At 40.4% G+C, this 25,156-nt stretch overlaps 2 protein-coding genes across 5 annotated transcripts; one reads left to right on the top strand and one right to left on the bottom strand.

Moving 5' to 3' along the window:
* The first annotated feature begins 373 nt into the window (after positions 1–373).
* Positions 374–23,952, top strand: CACYBP (calcyclin binding protein). 3 transcript variants are annotated; one of them, XM_024355130.3, is made up of 7 exons: positions 1,510–1,865; positions 6,289–6,508; positions 8,418–8,514; positions 8,771–8,870; positions 10,285–10,382; positions 11,605–11,830; positions 20,154–23,952. In XM_024355130.3, exons 1-6 carry the CDS (start codon positions 1,851–1,853, stop codon positions 11,759–11,761), a joined length of 687 nt encoding a protein of 228 aa, XP_024210898.1. In that variant the 5' UTR covers positions 1,510–1,850; the 3' UTR covers positions 11,762–11,830; positions 20,154–23,952. The 3 variants fall into 3 exon arrangements, with proteins under 3 accessions (XP_003308654.1, XP_024210898.1, XP_063667189.1); XM_003308606.6 differs by lacking the exons at positions 1,510–1,865; positions 20,154–23,952 and adding an exon at positions 374–1,360 and having other exon boundaries at positions 11,605–12,490; XM_063811119.1 differs by lacking the exon at positions 20,154–23,952 and having other exon boundaries at positions 1,859–2,276; positions 11,605–12,490.
* MRPS14 (mitochondrial ribosomal protein S14) lies at positions 14,645–25,150 on the bottom strand. Of its 2 annotated transcripts, none has more exons than XM_001152337.7 (3): positions 25,025–25,150; positions 20,081–20,239; positions 14,645–16,524 (listed from the first exon to the last, which is right to left on the bottom strand). In XM_001152337.7, the coding sequence occupies exons 1-3, from the start codon at positions 25,067–25,069 to the stop codon at positions 16,342–16,344; spliced, it is 387 nt and encodes a 128-aa protein (XP_001152337.1). In that variant the 5' UTR covers positions 25,070–25,150; the 3' UTR covers positions 14,645–16,341. The 2 variants fall into 2 exon arrangements, with proteins under 2 accessions (XP_001152337.1, XP_009436991.1); XM_009438716.4 differs by having other exon boundaries at positions 24,933–25,108.
* Between the last annotated feature and the right edge of the window lie 6 nt (positions 25,151–25,156).

Raw genomic sequence — 25,156 nt, 5'->3', positions numbered from 1 at the left:
GTAACTGTTCACTGCATTAGGTCCATGGGATATTTGTTTTTATTTAATTATGTACTTAATAATTCCAGGCTATTGGTTGGACACTTAAAAAAATTTATACGATAAAATACACAGCTCTTAGGAGTTCATCCCATGAACTTTGACAATTCTATGTATCGGTGTAATATTTCCATTACCTGGGCAAATTCCCCTTCGCCGGGCCTTAAGCATAATCTACAGAAAAAACTACGTACATAAATATACGTTTACAACTCAATGAGATTTCTAAAGTGAACCCACCTATCTATAATCAGTGTCCAAATCAAGAAACATTACCTGAACCTCAAAAGCCCCCTGGTGGCTCTTTCATGTCATTGTCCTCCCCACTATGCTCATTAACACCATAGGCTAGTTTTTAAATGGAACCACGCAATATGAACTCTTCCATGTCTGGCTTCTTTCCCTCAACTTCATTTTTTTGTGTGAAAATCACGCATGTTGCGTTTCGGTAATTTATTTTTGTACTGCACTTCCGATTCTTTACTACAGATAATGGTCAGCCTCCATTCCGCTAACAGCTTTTTTTCCTCTCCGAGTTGCTGATTCTAATCGCTGCCTTGGAAGATCTATAAAGCTGAGCGCGCGCTATGTGACCTCTCAGGGGTCGCTGCCTTGGACGATCTGTAAAGCTGAGTGCGCGCTATGTTACCCCTCAGGGGTTGTTTCCAACCGTGTTGTTGACATCTTGAGCCTGCCAAGGACTAGAATAATATGAAAACTAGGCTTCTCTGGGGGTCTCACTGAGTGACAGGGTTAGAACCAGAAGAGAACATCGTCTCCAGAAGACATTTCACCATTTTCTTTGATGGTAAACAGGCTCACTTATACCGAATCCAAACCCAGGCGAGAACTACGGACTCTTGAAATGGTCGGCGAAAGGGGCGAAAGCACCAGGAAATCGTGCTTCAACAGTCCATGACTGAAAGGAGGGCCTGAAACTGTGGCCATAGGCCGGCCCTTTTGTTAGGGCCTTGACCTGGGCTTCCGCTACAGGGCCCGGTCACGAGGCCAACGCAGCTCCACCTCCTACGGCGGCCAGTGATGACGCCACCACGTCGGAGCTGATAGACCGCGGTGACGTCTCCACCGCGCCAAACTCACTGAAAATCAAACCGCTACCATTAGGAGCCCTCCACGCTTAACATATCCGTTCTTTCTCGTTTGAAAGTAACCAGGCTGCTCCTCCCCATTTTTTGCCTTCTTCTCGCGGAGGCTGAGAGACTAACCTTACACAACATGGCGGCCTGATGTGTCTGGTGTCCTAGAGCGGACGAAAACAGGTGACTCTCTAGTCAACTTCCGACTTGGACTCCGAAGATCGGTACGTTATTTCCGGGGCTGGGTTAACGCAGCGGTTTCGAGCTGCGACTGCGCAGCGTGGCCCAGCGCGGTTAAATTATAATACATAAAGTTGTCAGGGCGGAGAGCAAGACATTACTCTTCTCGGATTGCCGGTTCGCTCGCGAGACTTGAGCGTTGCTAGGAGATTCGGCAGGCGGGCGGAGCCAGACTCGGCGGGGCGGGGAGGGGTGGGGCTAGGCTCGGCGAGGCGAGGAAGGGTGGGTGGAGCCAGGCTTGGCGGGCTGTGCGTGCTCGCGGTGGGCGGTGGCGGCGGCTGCCTCGCGAAGGTTCGAGATCCGTCGCGTGCGGGAGGCGGGCCGCGATCTTGCGCAGGGTCGGTGTGGGCGCAGGCTGCGGCGCCGCGACTCGTGTGGGTAGGCGTCTGCGCTCGGTTTGAGGGCTCGGCGCGGGGTTTCCTGTTCCTTCCTCTGCGCGGCTGCAGCTCGGGACTTCGGCCAGACCCAGCCCCCATGGCTTCAGAAGAGGTAAGTGGTCCGGCCCCATCTTCCTTATGCCCCCCGGCTGGAGCTGCAGCGCCAGCCTCCCGCCCTACCGCCGTTTCCGTGGGCTGAGCCGCCCTGCGGCGACCCGGTCCCGCGCCAGTCGGTGCGCCGCCTTCCCGGGGGACACCTCACTCGCCCCTTGCTGCGCCGTCGGCTCCCCGGCGCTTCCACTCGACCTCGCACCCCACTCCCCACTCGCCTGCTGGGCTCGAGCGGGGGTGTGCGGCGATTATCCGTGCAGGCGGTGCGGGGAGTGGGTCTGAGAGAGCGGCCCTTTGCGCGTGTTCCTCAGGCCCTTCCTGCCCTGGTTTCCCAGCCAGTGGACAGGAAGCTTCATTCAAGCAAAGCTGGGTGCAAACATGAGTGTCGTTCTTGGTAGAGGGCGGTTGGAAGGTGAGTTCTCAGTGCTAGCACTTGAATTCTCCTAGTCAGGTTTTCTCTACACACGAGGAGCTGTGTTACTCTGGGCAAGTTGTTTAGCTTCTCTGTGTCGCAGTAGCATCCATTTCATAGGGTTGTTAAAAAATATGATTTCTAGGTGTTTAAGTCAGTGATTGGCAAACAGCAATCTGCTGTATGTGATTTTTAAAATAAATAACTTGGAAAGTTAGTTGTAATTAATAGTAAGAAAGCGAATGGCCTGTGTTAAAGCTCTGTAAACTCTGAACGTTGGAGAGTTAAATTTTGTGGAGACTTAGTTTGCTCAGTTAGAAAATGGGAATGATAGTACTTGTATTGCTCATTTCCTGGCGTAAGTGGGAGGTGAAGACGGGACAGTTATTCACAGTTAAGTGTTGGGTGTGTATTAACTAGATTTGCTTTATGAAAACAAGTACTGGGGAATCCCAAGCTTTTGTTTTGTTTCGTTTTTGTTTTTTAAACTCAAAATCTTTTCTTTAAATGAAGAAAAACTATGAGGTTTGTGTGTTCCAGTATTAATCTGGGTATCTTGTGACAAGTCTTTTAAGGTAGGTCTTGGGTACTATGTGCCCCTAGGAGAGAACTTCACAGTCTTGCAGGTGGATAGCTCAGTGTTAGTCCTCTTGAAAGTAGTGATCGTTCTCAGTTTAGGCACTTAGAAATATACATTTAAGGGCACTTGATTTTTGTTTTGTTTGAGATAAAATTCAAGTTTTTAACCATTTTAAAGTGTACAATTCAGGTATTTGTTTTTTGTTTAAGTATATTCACAGTGTAGTGCAGCCATCACCACTGTCTAGTTTCAGAACATTTTCATCACTCCAGAAAGAAACCATGTAGTGTCTTTTAAACAATTGCTTCCCATTCCTCCCTCAGCCCCTGACAACTACTCATCTTGTACTTTCTGTGAATTTGCCTATTCTAGGCATTTCATATAAATGGAGTCACGCTGTATGTGGCCTTTTGTTTTTTGGCTCCTTCAACTTAAGCACTAACATTTTCAAGTTCATCCATGGTGTAGCGTGTATCAGTACACATGCTCTTTATGGCTAAATAATATTCTATTATATGCGTATGGCACATTGTGTTTATCCTTTCATCCGTTTATGGACATTTATTTCCACTTCTTTGTTTGAGACGGAGTCTCGCTCCGTCGCCCAGGCTGGAGTGCAATGGCGCAATCTCGGCTCACTGCAATCTCCGTCTCCCGGGTTCAAAGGATTCTCCTGCCTTAGCCTCCTGAGAAGCTGGGATTACAGGCGCGCGCCACCATGCCCGGCTAATTTTTGTATTTTTAGTAGCGACGGGGTTTCACCACGTTGGCCAGGCTGGTCTCGAACTCCTGATCTCAAGTGATCCGCCCGCCCGCCTCGGCCTCTGAAAGTGCTGGGATTACAGGTGTGAGCCATGGCGCCTGGCCTTATTTCCACTTCGTGACTAGCATAAATAATGCTGCTGCGAGTACTGTATCCAAGTTTTTTTGTGTGGATGTGTTTTCAGTTCTCTGGGGTATATACCTAGGAGTGGAATTACTGGTTCATATGGTAACTTTCTGAGAAACTGTTAGACTGTTTCCAGAGTGGTTGCATCATATTCCTGTAAGAAATGTTTGAAGCTTCTGAAAGTTTCTCCACATCATTATCAACATTTGTTATTTTCTGGGGTGTTTTATTTTTCTTTTTCGGTTTATGATACCATCCTACTGGGTGTGAAGTGGCATCTTGGGAATTTGATATGCGTTTACCCAATGATGAAGATGTTGAGCATCTTTAATGTTCTTGGTGTCCATTTCTGTGTCTTTGGAGAAATGTGTGTTGAATTCCTTTGCCCATTTTTGAGGCACATTGGTGTTAATGCCTCCTAGTGAAAAATTAGGAAATAGGAAGATAAAGCTTGAATGCCTTATGGGTAGGGATAAAAGGGAAATAAAATTTTTATATACGTAAAACAAACACATGCCAAGAAGGCAAGGAAAATTACATGATAAATTAGATAAGAAACTAGGGCATCTTAAAGTATTTGTGCAGAAAAAGCATCAAAGGAATCACCTTTGTTGGTTTCAAGTCTGCCAATAACAGAACTGAGGAACTGTCTCAGTTTTAAGTTTTTTCAGTGGATACTTTATAATAAAAAGAGTACTTTAGAGTCAAAACTGGCAATAAAGAGGGCTTGGGAATTCAGCCATTGGGGGAATCCCTTGCCTAATTCGAAGTACCTTTCTGATTCTGCTAAAGTATTCCTATTTCAGTCAAAAAGCAAAACCTCTTGCTTAGACTTAATATATTTCATTTTACATTTCAATATTTTTTATTATGAATTAGTTGTAGAATCAGCGTTTTTTTGAAACCATTACAATAAAAATATTACTTTGAACTGAAACATTTTGGTTCTATGCTCAAAAGATGAGTTTGCAAGATTTTTTTGTCATAGTAATATGAGCTGTTCTTGGAAGGGTCGAGAGTGTGGACAAGAGGGTTGGGCAGAGTTTTTTTTTTTTTTTTTTGGGAGACCGAGTTTTGCTCTTGTTGCCCAGGCTGGAGTGCAATGGCGCGATCTCGGGTCACTGCAACCTTTGCCTCCCGGGTTCAAGCGATTCTTCTGCCTCAGCTTCCCGAGTAGCTGGGATTACAGGCACGTGCCACCACACCCGGCAAATTTTTGAATTTTAAGTAGAAACGGGCTTTCGCCGTGTTGGTCATGTTGGTCTCGAACCCCTAACCTCAAGTGATCCACCCGCTTTGGCCTCCCAAAGTGCTGGGATTACAGGTGTGAGCCACTGCACCTGGCCAGAGTTGAACTTTTTATACCATGTCATCTGTTATAGATAGGCAAAACTAGGGCATCTGAGTTAAATGAGATAACAAAAGACTTGTAGTAAAAGAAAAGAATTAGTTCTGTTATTGCATTTTATAAGACTATTAAGAAACAGGCTTTCAAACTCTGTTGTGCGTCTGATATTCTGAGTTATAAAGCACTAAAAGACTTTTTTAAATTGAGCTTTTGATATAATCAAGCTGTGACACAAGATTTTTTTGGTCAAGTTGGTAGTGTCACGCCAGAGTGTAAAGTTATTGTAAGAAAAGTGAAACAGCTGTTTGGAAAGATCTTGTGTATTTGCAGTATGTCAGAGGGTAATTGGGGGAAAAAACTTAGGCTCAATAATTTTCTAACATTGTCTTTAACTCTTGAATTTCATAAAATGTTGCCTCTATCTCTAGAAAGTAGAAAGTAGTAGACTTTAATAGATGATGGATTGGCAAGAGAAGAAAATGAGAACGTGGTGGCTTTTTCAAAAGATAATTTCCAAGAGTATGTTGCATTTTCGGTCTTTTGTCACTTTCTGTGCAACCAACTCCTACACTTCTGAGTGTAAGACTGACCCAGCTTCAGAGCAAGACTTTTCCTCAAAAGCAGAAATTTTTTTTTTAATCTTTTGTCTTAAAAATTAAGACTTTTTTTATGTGAGGTATTTGAGGTGGGAAGATCAATGAAGACCAATCAGTGACAGAAAGTGGAGCATTCATTACCTCAGTTAAGTTTGCTATAAAAGCATTTTACCATGGTCACTGCATGTTCTCTCATCTCTTAAATATTTTAAAAGTGTCTAACATCTAATGACACTCGGATTAGATGTTACAAGGAAATCTATGAATCCTTTGTCAAAAAAAAGTTCTTTGTTTTACTTTTTAGGTCGCAGACATTTCTTGTAAATATTTTAAAACATAAACTGGAAAATTTAGGTTTGAAGACCTATTTATTGTTTGTTCAAGATTGTTCAAAGTTTTCCTTTTGAAAAAAAGGAAGCTTGAGTTAATTACAGTTAATAAGCCAGACGGAAGAATTGAAGTTGCAACTCAATCCTAGAAAATTTAGATGAACTTCTTAATTCTTAGTGCTTATTTCAGTAAGTTGAAATGAGTGATACGCACAATATCAAGCCATTTCCTTATTTATCATAGCTAACTTATTTTTTGTCTTAACACAGCTACAGAAAGATCTAGAAGAGGTAAAGGTGTTGCTGGAAAAGGCTACTAGGAAAAGAGTACGTGATGCCCTTACAGCTGAAAAATCCAAGATTGAGACAGAAATCAAGAACAAGATGCAACAGAAATCACAGAAGAAAGCAGAACTTCTTGATAATGAAAAACCAGCTGCTGTGGTTGCTCCCATTACAACGGGCTATACGGTGAAAATCAGTAATTATGGTATGACTTGCTTCCCTATAGCCAGTTCTGCCTCCGAGCAACCTATTCCTCATAGTGGTCTAACAAATTCATCCCCAATGAGTTTTGAGTCTGTGTTTTTGGTGGTTTGGAGCAAGACCCATCAGTTTTTATTTAATAAAACTTTTTAAAGATATAAATAGGAAAGGATGCGTTCTAGAAGCTGTTAACAAGAGTAAGGTGATTCACTACAAAACGTAACAACAAGGAAGGAACTTATTCTGAAATCGTTCAGTATATATGAGACACAGCTTTGGTGGTGGTGGTGGTGGTGGTTTTTAATCATGTTTTATGTTTCACTCTGCCAACCACCACAATTAACTGAGGAGAGGAATCCAGTTAAATTCAGGAAATATTTTTGAGCACCTAATGTGTATCACTATTGTGCTTTGACTTACGCATACACAACAGTGACTAAGACCCAGTCCTTGCTCATGTTGTGGTTGGGACATTGACGTATAACTCATAGTATAACAATGTAGTAATACTGTTTTCCTTCAATGGTGTATACAGTTTTTTGTTTTGGCGGCAGCGCAACTTGAATATGAATGATGAGCTCTCATTGGAGCAAGGACAGTCTTGTTTTTCTTTGTGCTAATAATGTCTAGCACATAATAGGTAACATAGCTGAAGAAATAATTCTGGAGGTGAGGAACAGGGAGAATTAGAGAGATTTGAGTGTGAAGGGTGAGTCGTACGTTCAGCAAGTCAAAAAGGAGGGGAACAGCATGAGCAGAGGATGTGAATAGAGAGTTGGAAGGCATGATCTATTTTGAATATTGTTATAGTGAAAAGCATGTGTATGTCGTGCTTAAGAGATGTACTATATAGTAATATAGGAAATTGCACCGTGTACTCAGTTGAGTATAGGAAACTGGTCTGAAGGTGTTGAGGATTATGGTATTTTAACCAGGAACATAGATTTGTGTTGAGGGAGAAACTTGTCAATCCGGAGGATGGACTGACTGAATGGGAAGAAACTATTAATAAATGAAGTTCTCTGGACCCCACTAGGGCATTTTTTCATCAACACTGTTTCTTTTTAATTTTCGAGGGTACATAGTAGGTGTATATATTTATGGGGTACATGAGATGTTTTGATGTAGGCATGCAATGTGAAAAACGTCATGGAGGATGGGGCATGTTTCTATTCTATAGGACTAAGTGAGCAATAGTCAGGGATATGTATGTATATATTGATAAACAGAAGATGCTTTTTTGTGAAGTTTTTTATTTTCTACAAATGTGATGGTATTTTGTGAAGTATTTATATATATGTCTTTTATGTTGACAGAGTAGTTCTAGGTTAGAGACGTGCTGGTAGTTTGATAATACATACTGAAATGGCATTTAATAGATACCAGTAGGTTTGTCAGATTTGGATGAAGAATTGGAGTCTTTTACATTCTACTTTGCCCTGGAAAGGAATTAAGAGAGCTAGGATTCCATTTGTTTGACTACTTACAGAAGTAGAAATGGTTATGGAATTAGTATTGATACTTAGCCATCCAGCTTAGTGGAGAACTACCAATATTTAGATGTCGGAGAAAATTGTTTCCATAAAAGCTATAAATGAACTAATCTTAAAGAATGTATTTAGTGGTCATATTTTTATTCTGAGGGATAAAAAGAGCATAGGTTTTGTATTCAGAAACCTGGATTTGAATCTGAATTCTACCACTTGTTAGATGCCTCGCTTTGGGTAGAGTACTTAACTGCTTTGAGGCTCCATTTCTCAACCTAGAAAATTTCTTATATTTCAAATTTTTTCATGTTTATATGACTGGATTTTCATAATTTTACTTTCCTGAGTTATGAGCCATGTGCATTTGCTGTTCTAAAGATAGTTTCAGAGGCTTACTTACGTCCCATCTTTTGTTGTCGTTGCCAGGATGGGATCAGTCAGATAAGTTTGTGAAAATCTACATTACCTTAACTGGAGTTCATCAAGTTCCCACTGAGAATGTGCAGGTGCATTTCACAGAGAGGTGAGTTCTCATTATAATGGGAAAGACAGTGAATTAACAGTCAACATTGCCTTATCTTGAGACTCTCTTCTTTGCAGTTTTTAAAATTCTTAAATTTAGAATTAATTATACTTTACAACTACTTTGAAGAGGTGAGCGTTAACTGGCCAAATGCACACCCTGAAATAAAGCCAGCAGCTTTTTTCCCACAAGAACTATGGAGTAAGAGCACCTTTCATAGAACTAGAAAGATGATGTATTCACCATTGTGTTGCAGGTCATTTGATCTTTTGGTAAAGAATCTAAATGGGAAGAGTTACTCCATGATTGTGAACAATCTCTTGAAACCCATCTCTGTGGAAGGCAGTTCAAAAAAAGTGAGTGTGCTTTTTTTGATTGTAATATTGTGAAACCTTACCAAATTGAACCTGGCTGATTTAGAACTGAGATGAACTGGAATGAATTTGTCCTCTGTAACAGGGACCACTGCCTGTTTTGTGAATGTTTTATTGGGACATAGCCAGGCTTATTTGTTCATGTGTTGTTTGTGGCTGCTTTTGTGCTACAATGGCAGAGTTAAGTGGCTACAGCAGACCATATGGCCCTAAATGAAACCTAAAATATTTACTATGCGGCCCTCGACAGAGAACATTTGCCAACTCCTTTTGTAGAATAGGCTATTGTAAGAATATTCCATTAAAATCAGGGAGGAAGTAAACGTTTGAAGGTAGTTAAGAGTGAGACTTGAGTTTTATGCCAGGTTTACAGCTTATTGTTTGTGACCTTTGGCAGCTTAATCACTCTGTGCCTCAGTTTCTGCATTTATGCGATAGTAATAATTTATTTCACAAAGTTGAAATGATACACTGAAGTGCAATACCATTATGTAAAGTGCTTAAATTAATGCTAGTGTTAGCATTGTGCATAATACTCGTATACATAAAAGGAGGTCTTAAGCACTTAGCCTCCTTGGAGTTAGAAGCAGCTATAAAAATAAGGAAACTGTCTTTTAAAAACTACTCTTTGTAATTTTTACTAAATCAGATAGTCCCTCTTTTCTGCCTAATGTGAATAAATGAAGTTTAATGCATTAGGTATATAGACATGACATTCTGCCATCTGTTTTTATAATACATAATTACTTAACAGCTTACAGGTGATACTCAAATATAGTTGGATTCGCTGTCTTACTGCACCCTTCTGCATCCACTAGTCCCATAGGTAGAGTACCAAAAGATCCCTAGAAGTATTGATCATTGTTTAAAAGACCTGTACATTGCCCTTCTTTCTCACTTTCAAATGCCTCACCTTGCCCCATACTGCCTTATACGACTTGGTTTCTTGCCTATCCCCGACCCCTTTTATTATATTACTGTCTTTTTCAGTCACTAAAATCCAGCCACTCCTCCTGCTCCTCAAACACACCAAGATGATCCCATCTTGGAGCCATTCTACATGCTCTGCCAACTGCCTTCTCCTGACCTTAGGCTTCAGCTCAGATTTGCCTCAGAGAGGCCTTCCTAATGAAGTTCCTGCCCCCACCCCCCATTAACACCCGCTTTGTCTTGATAGCACTTTCCAGGATATCAGGGTATTCAAGTTTTACTTATTTATGGTCTTTTCACACCATGAATGTTCAGATTTTGGCCTATTCATACAGGTATTACTGGCACCCAAAATAAGTCTATACATACTAGGGACTTGATCAATTGAATAGATAATTGTTTTATAAATATTCATGCTTATCTCCATGTCTTCTAAGCTGTATTTGTTTTCCTGCTTTTCTTCCAGGTCAAGACTGATACAGTTCTTATATTGTGTAGAAAGAAAGTGGAAAACACAAGGTGGGATTACCTGACCCAGGTTGAAAAGGAGTGCAAAGAAAAAGAGTGAGTCTACTTCCATTTTTTTAAAGAATTTTAGTGTATTGTTTGAGATCATGGATTTTTAATAGTTTGTCTTTATGGATAATGTATTTCTGCTTTCAACTGTCAAACTACCTGAAGAGGGCACGTCCAGCAAGTTGCTTTTTAAGGTCTTTGTAGTTAAGGGTTGGCTCTTTAGTGTGGTTCTTAACCCTAGGCACAGTTGTGCTTCTATACAAATAACTGTGCCCATTCCCAGATACTCTGTTTCGGTAGTTTGAGAGAGGCTTAGGTACCCCTGTATGTTTTAAATTTCTCAGATGCTTCTGATGCATAGTTTTCATTGTCACTGGTTTATAGTGAAAAAGATAAAATATTTTTATCCTTCTTAATAATGACCTTTTAAAAATGTGTATTCAATAATACTTGCATTCTAGGTCAGTTCATCTTCTAAAGGTACTGACTACATTAATTCAAGACCCAGGCCCAGATCTGTGTATCTCAGGCTTAAGAGTAGAGTTTTTCTAATTAAAAAATACATGAGCTTCAGGGTACATCCATGTGTAATGTTTATGATTTTCCCTCAAGTGTTTTTTTTCAAATTATGAGGAAACATGCTTTTAAAAAATGAAAACAAGTTAGAAAATCAAATTCTTATTTTACCTGTCAAAAATCACAGGAGGCCAGGTGGGGTGGCTCACGCCTGTAATCCTAGCACTTTGGGAGGCTGAGGCGGGCGGATCACCTGAGGTCAGGAGTTTGAGACCAGCCTGGCCAACATGGTGAAACTCTGTCTCTACTAAAAATACAAAAATTAGCCGGGCATGGTGGCATGTGCCTGTAATCCCAGCTACTCGGGAGGCTGAGGCAGACAGAATTGTTTGAACCTGGGAGGCGGAGGTTGCAGTGAACCGAGATGCGCCACTGCACTCCAGCCTGGGCGACAGAGCAAGACTGTCTAAAAAAAAAAAAAAAAAAAAAAAAAAAAAACATGGGAAATCCCTGTGCCTAAAAATAGCCCCTAACTATTTTGATGACCTCTTTCATGCACCAAGTGTGTGCATGCTTGGTACGTGTGTGTTGTTTTCATTAAGATGAATTTGTGCGTGCCGTTTTGATTGTAAATATTTTTGGGTACTCTGTCTTCCTTCTTATCCCTCTACTTCCTGCCAATGTTAACAACCTGAATGATAGTATCTTCCGGTGCTTTCGTTTCCCCATTGTTGTATATGTTTTCTTTTTAAAGGAAGCCCTCCTATGACACTGAAACAGATCCTAGTGAGGGATTGATGAATGTTCTAAAGAAAATTTATGAAGATGGAGACGATGATATGAAGCGAACCATTAATAAAGCCTGGGTGGAATCAAGAGAGAAGCAAGCCAAAGGAGACACGGAATTTTGAGACTTTAAAGTCATTTTGGGAACTGTGATGTGATGTGGAAATACTGATGTTTCCAGTAAGGGAATATTGGTGAGCTGCATATATAAATTTGACAGATAGCTATTTACATAGCCTTCTAAGTAAAGGCAATGAATTCTCCATTTCCTACTGGAGGATTTATTTAAATAAAATATGCTTATTAAACACTCCTGCAAAGATGGTTTTATTAGTACCCTGTTCATTTTGTTCAAGGAAGGGTTATATTGCATTCTCATGTGAAATATAAAAAGCAAGTCTTGCCCAATAAAAACGCTACATTGTGTGTATTTTTTGTTCAGCTAAGAATTGGAAAAGTATTTGCTTGCCTTTAAGTTACTGACATCAGCTTCCACCAGTGTAAAAATTGAGTAAAACCTGAAGTTTTGCATAAAATGCAAATCGGTGCCTGTGCTTGAAGGTTGCTGTAGAGCATCTGACCCCTTATTACCACCTTAAGCAATGTATATGCCATGCATTACCATGCACTAATTCAATCACAGGTGTTTCTATCTAGATTTAAATATATTTGTCAATGAATGTGGAATAGAAAATCTAAACATGACAATAATAGACATATCTTTGTATGGTACCAGTTAGTTTTGCCGTGGATCAGATGGTTTATAAAAGTAAAGTAATAACCATAAAGCAAAAAATAATTTGAAAGCCCGTCTATTCCTATGCTCAATAAAGTTAAGTTTTTCTTCATTAGAACAGTTTTATGATTTATTTGTCTAGGAGTATGTCAGAAAAATCAGGCTTTTAGAGAATTACTCCTATTCCCCCTGAAGTCAGGACCAGTGCCTGTGATCTCCATTACTTTATTTTACTGGAGGTATTAGCCAACACAGATCAGAGAAGGCAATTGAAGCCAGGCATGAAGGCTGGCGCCCGTAATCCCAGCTACTAAGGCTGGAGGATCACTTGAGCCCAGGAGTTTAAGGCTGCAGTGAGCTATGATAATGCCACTGTACTGCAGCTTGGGTAACAGATTGAGAACCTGTCTCATTAAAAAAAAAAAAAAAAAAAAAAAAGCCGTTAGACACACAGGAAAAATCCAGAAGGGTAAACTCAACTAAAGCTACAATTAATATGGGAATTTGGAAGAAGTGGTAGGATTTAAAATACAGAAACAGTTTATGTATAGGATAGCTATAAGTAAATACTGAAACACATTATGCCTCTGTAATTGGGGTTGACACATGAACAGAATAGCAGACACAATGCATATGCAAGTTACAGAATATGGTAAAAGTGGGGTAAAGATGGGTGTTTAATGATACTAAGATAACTGAAAATAGGCATATAGATATATTCCAAGCCGCCTGAAGATCTAATTGTAAAAAGGAAAGCATACAAATACTAGAAGAAAATGGGGGAGAACGACATTATATGTGACTTAAAACCTAGAAGAAATAAATAAAACTATTGATCAATTTTAACTACATAAAAATGTTTATAGGACAAGAAAAACCCCACCATAACCCAAGGCAAACAATGTAGTATTGACAGGATTCCAATAATTAAGAATACTTCATACAAAAAGAAATGTAAATGACCTTTAACATGTAAAGATGCTCACCTTGTTCAGAAGAGAATAAACCAGTGTTTTTACCTTTCACTTGAAAAAGAAGTATAAAAACAACTGTATTGAGTTGAGGCTGTGGAGAAATAAGGACACATATATGGGAATGGAATGAAAAAGTTAAACTTTGGTTAACAAGAATATTTGGGCAGGTGCAGTGGCTCACACCTGTAATCCCAACACCTTGGGAGGCCAAGGTGGGCGGATCACTTGAGGTCAGGAGTTCAAGACCATCTGGCCAACATGGTGAAACCCTATCTCTACTGAAAAAAAACTAGCTGGGCATGGTGGCAGATGCCTGTAACTCCAGCTACTCGGGAGACTGAAGGACCAAGAATCACTTGAACCTGGGAAGCCGAGGGACAAGAATCACTTGAACTTGGGAGGCAGAGGTTGCAGTGAGCTGAGATTGTGCCACTGCACTCCAGCCTGGGTGACAGAGTAAGACTCTTGTCTCAGAAAGAGTATTTGGTAGTAACCATCAGAATGACATATTCATTTATCCTTTGACCCAGAATTTTAACTTCTTTCTGGGCTCTGAAAGGTACATTTAGAAAAATTTGGAATGCTATATGCAAAAGATTAAAAATACTCGTGTCTATTTAACAGGAATGTATTATGGTGCATCCACATGAGGGAGTACTTAAGTCACAAAACAAAACAATGACGATTTCTATATAACGTAAAATGGTCTCCAGGATAGAGTAAGTGGAAAAGCAAAGTGCAGAACATTTATGGTATACCCACTACATTTGTGTAAGAAAGGGTGAGAAATGTGAATGTATGCACATAGGTGTATTTGCTTATGTTTCAAAAAGAAACGAGTAAACCCAAAGCTAATAAAAATTGTTAGCAGGGGAAGGAAGGAGATGAGGATGGAAGCTATTCTGTGAATTTAACTTTTTCTAGAGTTTTGACTTTAGAACCATCTAAAATTTAACATGACTGAAAAAGTAAAACATGACCCTAAACCTATCAACACATTGTCTTAGTCTATTCCTGCTGCTGTAACAAAATGCCATAGACTAAGAATTTATAAATAATATTTATTTCTTGCACTTCTGGAGGCTGGGGAAGTCTAAGATTTGGCACCAGCAGATGGGTGTTTGGTAAGGGCTTGCTTTCTGCTTCCAGTACGGTGCCTTCTCGCAGTATCGGAAGGGTAAAAGGGACAAACTCTCTCCCTCAAGCCCTCTTAGAAAGGCACTGATCCCATCCATGAGTGTGGAGCCCTCCTGGCCTAATCACCCCTAAGGGCCCCACCTCTTAATAATACCAACGCATTGTGGATTAGATTTTAATGTGAATTTTGGAAGTACACAAAATGTTCAAACTATAGCATGTATATATATCAAGTTGGCAGTATAAACTACTTTCAAGTAGCTTTAGAACACAAGTGTTTGCCCATTGGTAGTGAGATGGATTCTAAGTTGAGATATTAGCTAGAACATTCCAGTTGGTAAGTTGTCATACATATTTAAGAAATACGAATCCAAACTAGATTGTGATAATTCCCTCATAACTTCACCTCCACCTGAGTTTCGGACTCTGCTATCCAGCTGCGTACTAGTCTTCATCAGATGACAACAGGCATCTCCAACACCGCATGACTGGAACCTGAACTCGCTTATCTTCTGTTTCCCCTAAATTTGTTCTTTTTCCAAATTTTCTATCTTGGAGTTGCCCTCTTGGAATTGCCCTCTACCATCTATCTAGACACTTTTATCAGGAACCCAGAGAACCATCTTTACCTCTTAGATATAATCAGTCTTGTAAGTCTTGCCCAATTTTCTTTCCTAAAACTTTAAAAATCTGTCCTCTCTCCTCTACTAATACCACAATGTTAGTTCAGGCCTTCATCTTCCTCAACAATTAAGACATCCTCCTAACTGGTTGTCTTGCCTGTAGCTTTTTCCTCTCATGGCCATCTGCCACACAGCTGTCACTTACCTGTATTACAAACTGATGATGTCATTCCTGTGCTTAAAACTCTGTAATACCTGGTATGTCAGTCTTAATTCCTTCACATGATTTGTGAGATCCTCCACAATATGGGCCTTGTCTTGTGCTTCATATTTCTGATCTACTGTGGTTCTCTGATGCTACAGAGTGCCTTTGCTTCTTTGTGCTTTTGTTCCCTCTGTGTGCAGAAAAAAATCTCACCCCTCACCTCCTGATTTATTAAGTTCTCCAGGAATATTTTCCTGATGTTAAGTAGGTACTTCCATTCAGTATGTATATTTTTATCACTGGGCTGATCACACTGTTGAGTTACTGAATGAGAACTTTGTGCTACCCTTACTCATTTCTGTTATGGATTAAATAAACATAAAAATAGGGAATATATACTGTTCCAACAAACTTTTCCTCTTTAGATGGAGACTTTCAAGGACTTAAAGAGGCATAATTTGTTTTAAAGTCCCTTAAGGATGGACAAGAAAACACTTAGTGGTTCTTTTGTTCAGCCATCACAAGAAGAAGTGGAGCATTAGATAATCCAGAACAGCAGCCTTGCTATCCAATCTACTGTTTATCTAACAATAATAGTTAAGGGGAGCTCTGCAGGTCAGCAAAGCTAGTCCAGGATTACAAACTGCCATACATGAGCTACATGTCAATTAGTTGGATTATGTATAAGATAACATTTTATGAAATAATGCTCTTAATACAAAAACCCCATATGTTACTAAAAGATTAAACTTAAAAGGAGGGTATAAAAAACATTCACAGAAAATATTTATTATGCTACTCTTTGCACTATGTATGGGAATAGTATGTTAAGTCCAAGACAAAAGATAATTCACTGACATGAAACACCCAAATGTCTTCATTTTAAAAGTAGTTTAGAGATAGCATCAGGTAGGCCAAACAACTGTACTGGGCCCCTGTAGAGATTAGGGTTTGGTCTATTAAAAAAATCTTTGCTTGCTGGAACTGCAAGCTTGGCTTCCCTGCAAGCTCAATAGGTTCTGGAGCTCATTTACCATGTTGCTCGCTGGATCCCAGAAAGTTGCCCATGGTCAGCTAAGTGACGGAAGACTATACGACTAAGCCTCCAGCGCCGCTTCACACCACGCGGACGGGACGTCATAACACACCGATTTCTGATTCTAACAGGACAGCTATCCCGGGGGAGGGCAGCAATTTCTTCATCAGCCACATCCTAAGGGAAATCACATTATTACACAGATCACATTACATTGTTGCACATGTATTTTGCTCCTTCTCACTTGCAGGTGATTTTCTTTTTTTTTTTTTTTTTTTTGAGACAGAGTCTCGCTCTGTCACCCAGGCTGTGGGTGTTAGATTGTGCAACGTCACAATCTCAGCTCACTGCAACCTCCGCCTCCTGGGTTCAAGTGATTCTCCTGCCTCAGCCTCCCGAGTAGCTGAGATTACAGGTGTGCACTACCACACTCAGCTAATTTTTTGTATTATTAGTAGAAACGGGGTTTCACCACGTTGCCCAGGCTGGTCTCAAACTCCTGAGCTCTGGCAATCCGCCCATCTCGGCCTCCCAAAGTGCTAGGATTACAGGTGTGAGCCACAGCGCCCGGCCACTGGCAGGTAATGTTCATTGCATGAGTACCATAATTCATTTATCCATCCTACATTTGATGGTCATCTTACGATTTGAGCGAATATAAATAGTGCAGCTACATACTCTTGTTTAACTCATTTGTAAAGTATGTGAATGTATTTCTGTTGCCGCCTCATGTTTTTTGAATCACGAAAGTGAAACCTCTGGAATGATGATCAAATAGGAGGGAATGTGGCTTGAGATAAGACTAGAGAAGGAGGAAGGAGAGTATCACATGGAGCCCTGATGTCTATGGTAAAGATTCTGACAACTAGAGAAGTAAAGGGGAGAGATCAGATGAGGTTTATATTTTAAAAAAATCATTTGCAAGGTAGAGGATGAATCAGGTAAGGGCAAAGTGGTTGAGGGGAGAAAAGTAGGGATTACAGCAGTAGCTAGGGCTCAGGTTTTGTCAGTAGAGATTTTTTCTTATGTATGTGTTCAAGAGTGTGAGTGTTCATAATATTCACTTTAATCTGATAAGTGTGCTAACAAGTAGATGGACCCTGTGCTAGACTGTGGTGCAAGCAAAATAACACATTAAAATAACACAAATTAAATGAAAGTATATAAAAGCCAAAAATTAACAAAAGCTTATGCATGTGTTACCATTATGAACTAACAGAATTACATAAAACAACATGATTGCCAGGCACAGTGGCTCACGCCTATAATCCCAGCACTTTGGGACGCAGAGGCGGGCGGATCATCTGAGGTCGAGAGTTCGCGACCAGCCTGACCAACATAGGGAAACCCCATCTCTACTAAAAATACAAAATTAGCTGTGTGTGGTGGCGCATGCCTGTAATCCCATCTGGCCGGGAGGCTAAGGCAGCAGAATCGCTTGAACCCAGGAGGCAGATGTGGTGAGCCCAGATTGTGCCACTGCACTCCAGCCTGGGCAACAAGAGCAAAACCCCATCTCAAAAAAAAAAAAAAACAAAAAAAAAACCATGATTGAGCCATTGAGTAGTAAACAATAAATGCTATACAAGGAACTGGAGAGGAGAAATGACTGGGCAGGAAGATTGAAACCAAGTTTCATGGAGGTGGACCTTAAAGAATGGCTAGAAATTATTGATTGATTGATACATACCCCTTCTTGTTCCCTGAAAGATTTAAGGCAGTTTACAAATGAGGAAACTGGGGCAAAGAGAAATGAGAGTAGGAAAGATAAAAGCCTCAGGACACAAAAGTGCATGCTGTGAAATTAGAACTGGGACATAAATTTGACTTGTAAGCTACTTAGGCAGCAGAGAACCATGATCAGTTTACATGATTCACAGACTCTGCACAGTTATTGCTGCTAGTCATACCAGAGACATGTCTTCTGGGTATCTTCATAAAGGTACTCAAACAACACACCCCCAGCTGTATTAATGTATAGTTGACAAATAAAAATTGCATATATTTAAGGCATACAATGTCATGATTTGCTAAACATATACATTGTGAAATGATTACCACAATGAAGTTAATGAATGCATCCTTCACCTCACAAAATTACCGTTTGTGTATGTGTGGTAAGAACACTTCAGATCTACTCTCTTACCAATTTCAAGTACACAATACAGTACTATTGACTATAGTCACGGTGTTGTGCGTTAGCTCCACAGAATTTATTCATCTTACAACAGAAAGTATACCCTTTGACCAGTATCTCCTGATTTCCCCCTGCCCGCCATACCCCCTAGTCCTCCTAGCTCCAAGCAACCACCATCCTGCTTTCCTGCCTCTATGATCAATGTCTTGAGCTCAGTTTCTTGGGGGCCCCCCGCCCTTTTTTTTTTGTTTTGAGACACAGTCTTGCTCTGTCACCTAGGCTGGAACATAGTAGCGTGATCTCGGTTCACTGTAACCTCTGCCTCCCGAGTTCAAGCAATTCTCCTGCCTCAGCCTCCCGAGTAGCTGGGATTACAGGGTGTGCCACTTGCACCCATCTAAGTTTAGTATTTTTAGTAGAGATGGGGTTTGGCCAGGTTGGTCTTGAACTCCTGACCTCAGGTGATCTGCCTGCCTCGGCCTCCCAAAGTGCTGGGATTACAGGCGTGAGCCACTGTGCCTGGCCTGCCACTTCTTATTACTCCCTAAATGTAGGAAAGTAGCTTAATGCCACTTTAGTATAAGCCATAACCCAGTGGTCCAAGGCTCTCAGTTTTCTGCTCATCTGGCTTAATCCAGACAAGACTAAAAAGAAACCATAGTAATAAATAGGATGTATATCATTCTGCCAACTTCTCTAAATGTAGTTTTTTAAACATCTGAGTTCTCAATAACTTGAGAGGCCTTGAGTTTAATTTATATCTCCCTGATGAGCCTTTTGAACGCAGATATGCTACATCACCACTTGGGTGCAGGACTTTATGCTTCAGAAAGCCAAGCAGGGTGACAAGAAAGTAAGCCTTAATGGAAAGGCACTTCAGCACACAGAGGTGGGCAAGGGAGTTCAGGAAGACAGGCTCAGAATGGTGCTGGGTAAGGAACAGTTTAGGCTGCGTACCAGGCACACAGACTTCAACATCAGCAATGCCTCCCAGTGCCTTGCCAGTTAAAAGATTGGGATGAGGCTGGACACAGTGGCTCACACCTGTAATCCCAGCACTTTGGGAGGCCCAGATGGGTGGATCACAAGATCAGGAGTTCGAGACCAGCCCAGCCAACATGGTGAAACCCTGTCTCTACTAAAAATACAAAAATTAGCCAGGCATGGTGGCATGTGCCTGTAATCCCAGTTACTCAGGAGACTGAGGCAGGAGAATTGCTTTAACCTGGGAGGCGGAGGTTGTGGTGAGCCGAGACTGAGCCATTGCACTCCAGCCTGGGGAACAGAGCGAGACTCCCATCTCAAAAAAAAAAAAATTGGGATGAAGTCAGGGAGAGACCTTAGGTGAAAATAACCACCCAATTTACCAGTACTTTCTAAGGCTGGCATAATGAAACAGTTGTAAGGCTAGTTAGGAGTGAATGTCTTTAATTTGAAACTCAACAAAATCAGTTTCAAGGCTATTTGTTTATATTGATGTGGATCTTATTCTCCAGAAATTATATTGATAGCAAGTCACAACAAACAGTATCAAAAGTGATCTGATGTTGAGTTAATGATCTTGTGGTACAAAGGGACTCATCTTAATTAGCTAACCTGAAGAATTTTTGGCAAAATGGTATTCTTCCTGAGTGAATTAATACGTAGCCTCTCATCTGCATATTCATAGGCCATTTTTCGTCTCTTCACATCGCGCCACATTCTCCAGTCTACATAGTGACTTCGAACTTGGCCTGAAGCTGATGAAGGAACCATCTGAAAGACAGAGACAAGGGACAAGTGAAGGATAGCCAGGACAACATTCTGAGTGTTCCTCAACCCTGCAATTCTCTTTCTGCCACTATTTATCATTTAGTATTCTTTTAAGAGTTGTTTTAGATCAGTTTAATAGTTTAAGATAATAGACTTCCTAATTTATTCAGAATAACTTTTATGGATGTATATTAAGTCAAAATCATAATAATATAATGCAATAACATATGTATTGGAAGGTGAAAGACAGATTTTCAGAAATTTTTATTATTCTGTTCGACCTGTACTTAGGCCAATAGTCATATGGTTCAAAAATCAAAAAGGTATAAGAAGACACACAGTGAAAAGTCTCCCCCCACCTCATTCCTCACCTGCCCAATGACTCCCTTGCCCCACAGGTATCCACTGTTTCTAGTTTCTTGTATATCCTTCAGAGATTTTTGTCTGTATACACTCCCCTCCCATTTTTCGTTCCCTCTTTTCAGTTTACAATATACCTTAGAGATCTTTCAATAACTGAATGTAAAAAGCTTCCCCATTTTCTTCATATTGCATAATCCGCTATATAGAAGCATCATAATTTAACCTGCCACGTATTGCTGGACAGATCTCACTATTTATTATTATAAACAATGCTGCAGTGAATAATGTCTTAGAAATCATTTCATATGTATTCCTATATATCTTGAAGATATATTATTATTTATTTATTCTACTTTTTTGAGATGGAATCTAGCTCTGTCACCCAGGGTGGAGTGCAGTGGCGCAATCTTGGCTCACTGCAACCTATACCTCCCGGGTTCAAGCAATTCTCATGCCTCAGCCTCCTGAGTAGCTCAGACTACAGGTGCCCGCCACCACACCTGGCTGTTTTTTTTGTTTCGTTTTTTGTATTTTTAGTAGAGATGGGGTTTCACCATGTTGGCCAGGCTGGTCTTGAACTCCTGACCTCAAGTGATCCATCCGTCTCGGCCTCCCAAAGTGCTGAGATTATAGGCATGAGCCACTGTGCCTGATGAGGATAGATTATTGGGAGCAAAACTGCTAGGTCAAAGGGTACTTTAAAACTATAACTGACCTAATACTTCTCAGCACTAGTTGTCCAGTAATAAGACAGTATATTCCTTGTTGTCTCACATTTTCACGGTGATAATTTACAGTTCTGACTGACAGGACAGGCAAAGGGAGTATAGATCACAAGAAATGATAAGTCTCTCTCAAACCAGAGGAAATATTACATGTTAATTAAACTGCCCCTATAGAAAAATGATGGCTTCCGATAACTGATGTTTATAAATGAAATATATGTATAGCAGAATATAAAATTGAAAATAAGAATACTATAAATAGAAAGCCACCATTTTTTCAATCTATTAACAAAAGATAAACTGAACATCTTCAGTGCTCACATTACTAAACAAAAGTTCCCTGGGGAAATATAACAATTCTGCAATCACCTTTTGAAAAAAAGATAAGCAGGAATAGGATTTAAATATTGATGTGGCATATGACTGAGTCCAGTGAATGTCTTGGTAACCATGGATGGACATGCTTGTCACAGAAAGAGGGGCTTTGAAATCTTGACAGCAATTCAACATTGAAATGCTGACAGAATTTTGACTAAAGTGGGGACAGGGGAGGGGAGAAAAGGTAGTCTGTCCAAACAAAACATGGAAAAGAACAAGATATATTCATAAGATCAAGGAGAAATCAAAGAAACCATTCACATTGAGGGGCAATGTGAGGTTTGCTTTTACCTGTGAAATTGAGGGTACAGGAGATTTAGAAAACAAGATTAAGCATTTCTTCTTTGAATTCTTTTTCAAAGTATTCCTAATCAAATTCTCCTAGAAGACTTCTATTAGTTTTTAAAAATAGTCTTTCACTCTATTTTGCATACCTTTTTTTCTTACTAGAAAAGTAATATCCATTTTTTTTCCCCTTTTTTTGAGACGGAGTTTTGCTCTTGTTGCCCAGGCTGGAGTGCAATGACGCGATCGTGGCTCACTGCAACCTCTGCCTCCCAGGTTCAAGCGATTCTCTTGCCTCAGCCTCCCGAGTAGCTGGGATTACAGGCATGTGCCACAACACCCAGCTAATTTTGTTATTTTTAGTACAGATGTGGTTTCTCCATGTTGGTCAGGCTGGTCTTGAAATCCCAAAGTAATACACTTTTAAAATAAAATATTTATTGGCCTATTATATTATTTCTTCTGTGAACATTTTTATGTCCTTTGTCTGCATTTCTACTGTGGTGTATTTCCTTACCAGCTTATAATGGTGCTTTATAGATTAAGGCCACACTCTATTCTGCTCTGTACACATCTTATCCTGCCCCCATCTCTCACCCCTCTTCAGCTCCTAAAACCTTTCCACTGGGCCCTCTCAATCCATGGTCTATCATCAAAATCTTTTAAATTCTCAACTTCTCTTGACATCTCCTTCACCTTTTGCTCTGGCCGAATTTTAAATCCCTCCTCACAGCTTTTCCTGTAGCTCCTTTTTCTTCCATAACTGGGCCTAGAGGTGGGATAGGTAAGTGTCTTCCTTGCTCTTCATTGCAGCTTCGAGTTCTCCTTCCTTTCTGAAAGCTCCTGGCTTTGACTCATGCCATTGGGCTTACTACCTTCCACTACCTCTCATTGTTGCAGTCATCTACCAAAGCCCCTGCCACTCCCTTTCATTTTTCCACGATTTTGGATCCTGGCTTACTGTCACTCTCTCCAATATTGTTCCTATCTTAATTCCTGGTGATTTCAATATACATGAAATTACACCCTGATCACTCTGATTTCTTAACACCTCTCCTTCAATGACTTTTGTCCTCCACTCTTGTTTAACTATTCAATTCCATGCCCATGTTGTGGGTATTTTATTATTAATAAGTGCAAGCTATTATCTCACTTTGTATATCTCAACTCATTATCACTTCTTTCTAGCTTGCTCCTTCTAACACCCCAATAACAATCCTTCTGGGACTTTCAATCCATTGATCCTACCATTTTTCACTTTTTTCACTCAGCTTTTGATTTCCTGTCTTCCTCTCTCACCTAGCCTGAATTCCATTGTTCTATAAATACAATGTTCTCTTGAATACACCATCAACTCTCTGGCCCCTCTCTCACTTCTCTGTACTTACTCCAATTCTCCTGACCATTCCTTCTGTCCATTTCCAACTCTCTTACAGGGTCTCTCTCCCCTTAAATCTCTGACACTTGCTCCCACATCCTCACACTCAGCTGATGACTTCACTTTCTCCTTAATTATAAAATTAGAAGAAATCAAAAGAGCATTTCTATAAATGCTCACCAACATAGTGGCTCACTTACTAGCATCTGTATCATATGTTCTACATTCCCTCCTGTTATCAGAGATCCACTCTGTCCAATAGAGTAACCACTAACCACATAGGGGTATTAAACATTTGTAATATAACTAGTGCAACTGCGGAATGTAATTCTTTATTTTAATTAATATAAAATTCAAAACCAAAGCATTGTAAACATTAAACAACTTTATTATTTTGGTAGAACTATATTTCCCATTTTAATGATGGGAAATTTAGCATCCAAACTGAGATATGCTTTAAGTGTTTGAAAATCTAGTATGAAAAAAAAGAATGTAACTATTTCGTAAGTCATTGTTATATTGATTCTATGTTAAAACCACAGTATTTTGGATATACCTGGTTAAATAAAATATTATATTAAACTTAATTTCATCTATTTCTTATTTTTAAAATGTGGCTACTAGAAAAATTTTAAATTACACATGTGGTTCACATTATATTTCTATGAACAACACTGCTACAGATTAACTGTCCAGGTTCCTAAGACCAAACTTCATGCACAAGACCCCATAGCCTCTCTCTTTTTTTTTTTTTTTTAATGTTTTTGGTTTTTTTAGGGCTAGTCAAGTGAAAAAGTGGGAGTGGAGAAGGAACAAATAAATCTGTAACTGGTTGTGATCAATTAGTTGTAAACACCACTGCACTCGAACCAGCCTCCATTGCCTCTTGCCTACATAAAGGTACAGCTCTAGCAATTCTTCCCTCTTCTACATCATCAATTTTTACTACAGGATCTTTCCCTTTCATACACAAACATGCTGTTTTCCCTGCCATGTTAAAAGAAAGCAACCCCCCTCCCCGCCCCCGTTATTGACCCATTTTTTTTTGCTCTCCTTTACAGCAAAGCTCCTTTAAAGGCTTATCTATACTCCAATTTCTTTCCTCCTATTCTCTTGAACGCTTTCGTCCCCATAACACCATCAGAACAGCTGTGATTAAGGTCCCAACAACCTTCACACTGCTAAACTCTTCAATTCTCAGCACTTCTTTTTAATTGATTTATCAACTTTGAGCAGAGTTGCCCACTCCTCACACTTTGAAATTCTGTCATCCTTTGCTTCCCGGCCATCCCACTCTCCTAGTTTTCCATCTCCCTAGCTGACAACTCCTTTCAGTCTCCCTTGCACGGTTCTCATCTCTTAACGTTACAAGTCTCTGAGAGCTCAATCCTCGGACCTCGTCTCCTATCTGCTTACTCCCTTACAAATCGGAGTCAATCTCACATCTTCCAATACCAGTTAGTCATATGCTTACGAAAACCAAATTGACATCTGCAGCTCGGACCTCCCCTGAACCAAGCCCAAGCGGGGAAGAGGACGGAAGGAGAACCCCTGGACTGGTCCTCACCGAGCACTACAGGTGGCAGAGCCGTGGGGGACCCGTGGGTTATGAGATTCAGCGGTGAGGGGTAGCGGTGTGGATAAAAGTAGAGGCCTGACCTGCTTGAACGTCCGCAGCAGCGAGCCCAGCATGAAGGCCGCCATGTTGTCCGCTGCAAACTACAAACCGCTGCAACTTTATTGACACTGCCGAATAGCGCAGGACACGAGGGGCGGGGCCTGGGCCGCCTG

This window comes from Pan troglodytes, chromosome 1 (assembly GCF_028858775.2).
Source record: "Pan troglodytes isolate AG18354 chromosome 1, NHGRI_mPanTro3-v2.0_pri, whole genome shotgun sequence".
NCBI classification, from domain to species: domain Eukaryota; kingdom Metazoa; phylum Chordata; class Mammalia; order Primates; family Hominidae; genus Pan; species Pan troglodytes.
Note: the sequence above shows the minus strand (reverse complement) of the source record. Positions and strands in the feature narration are given on the sequence as shown.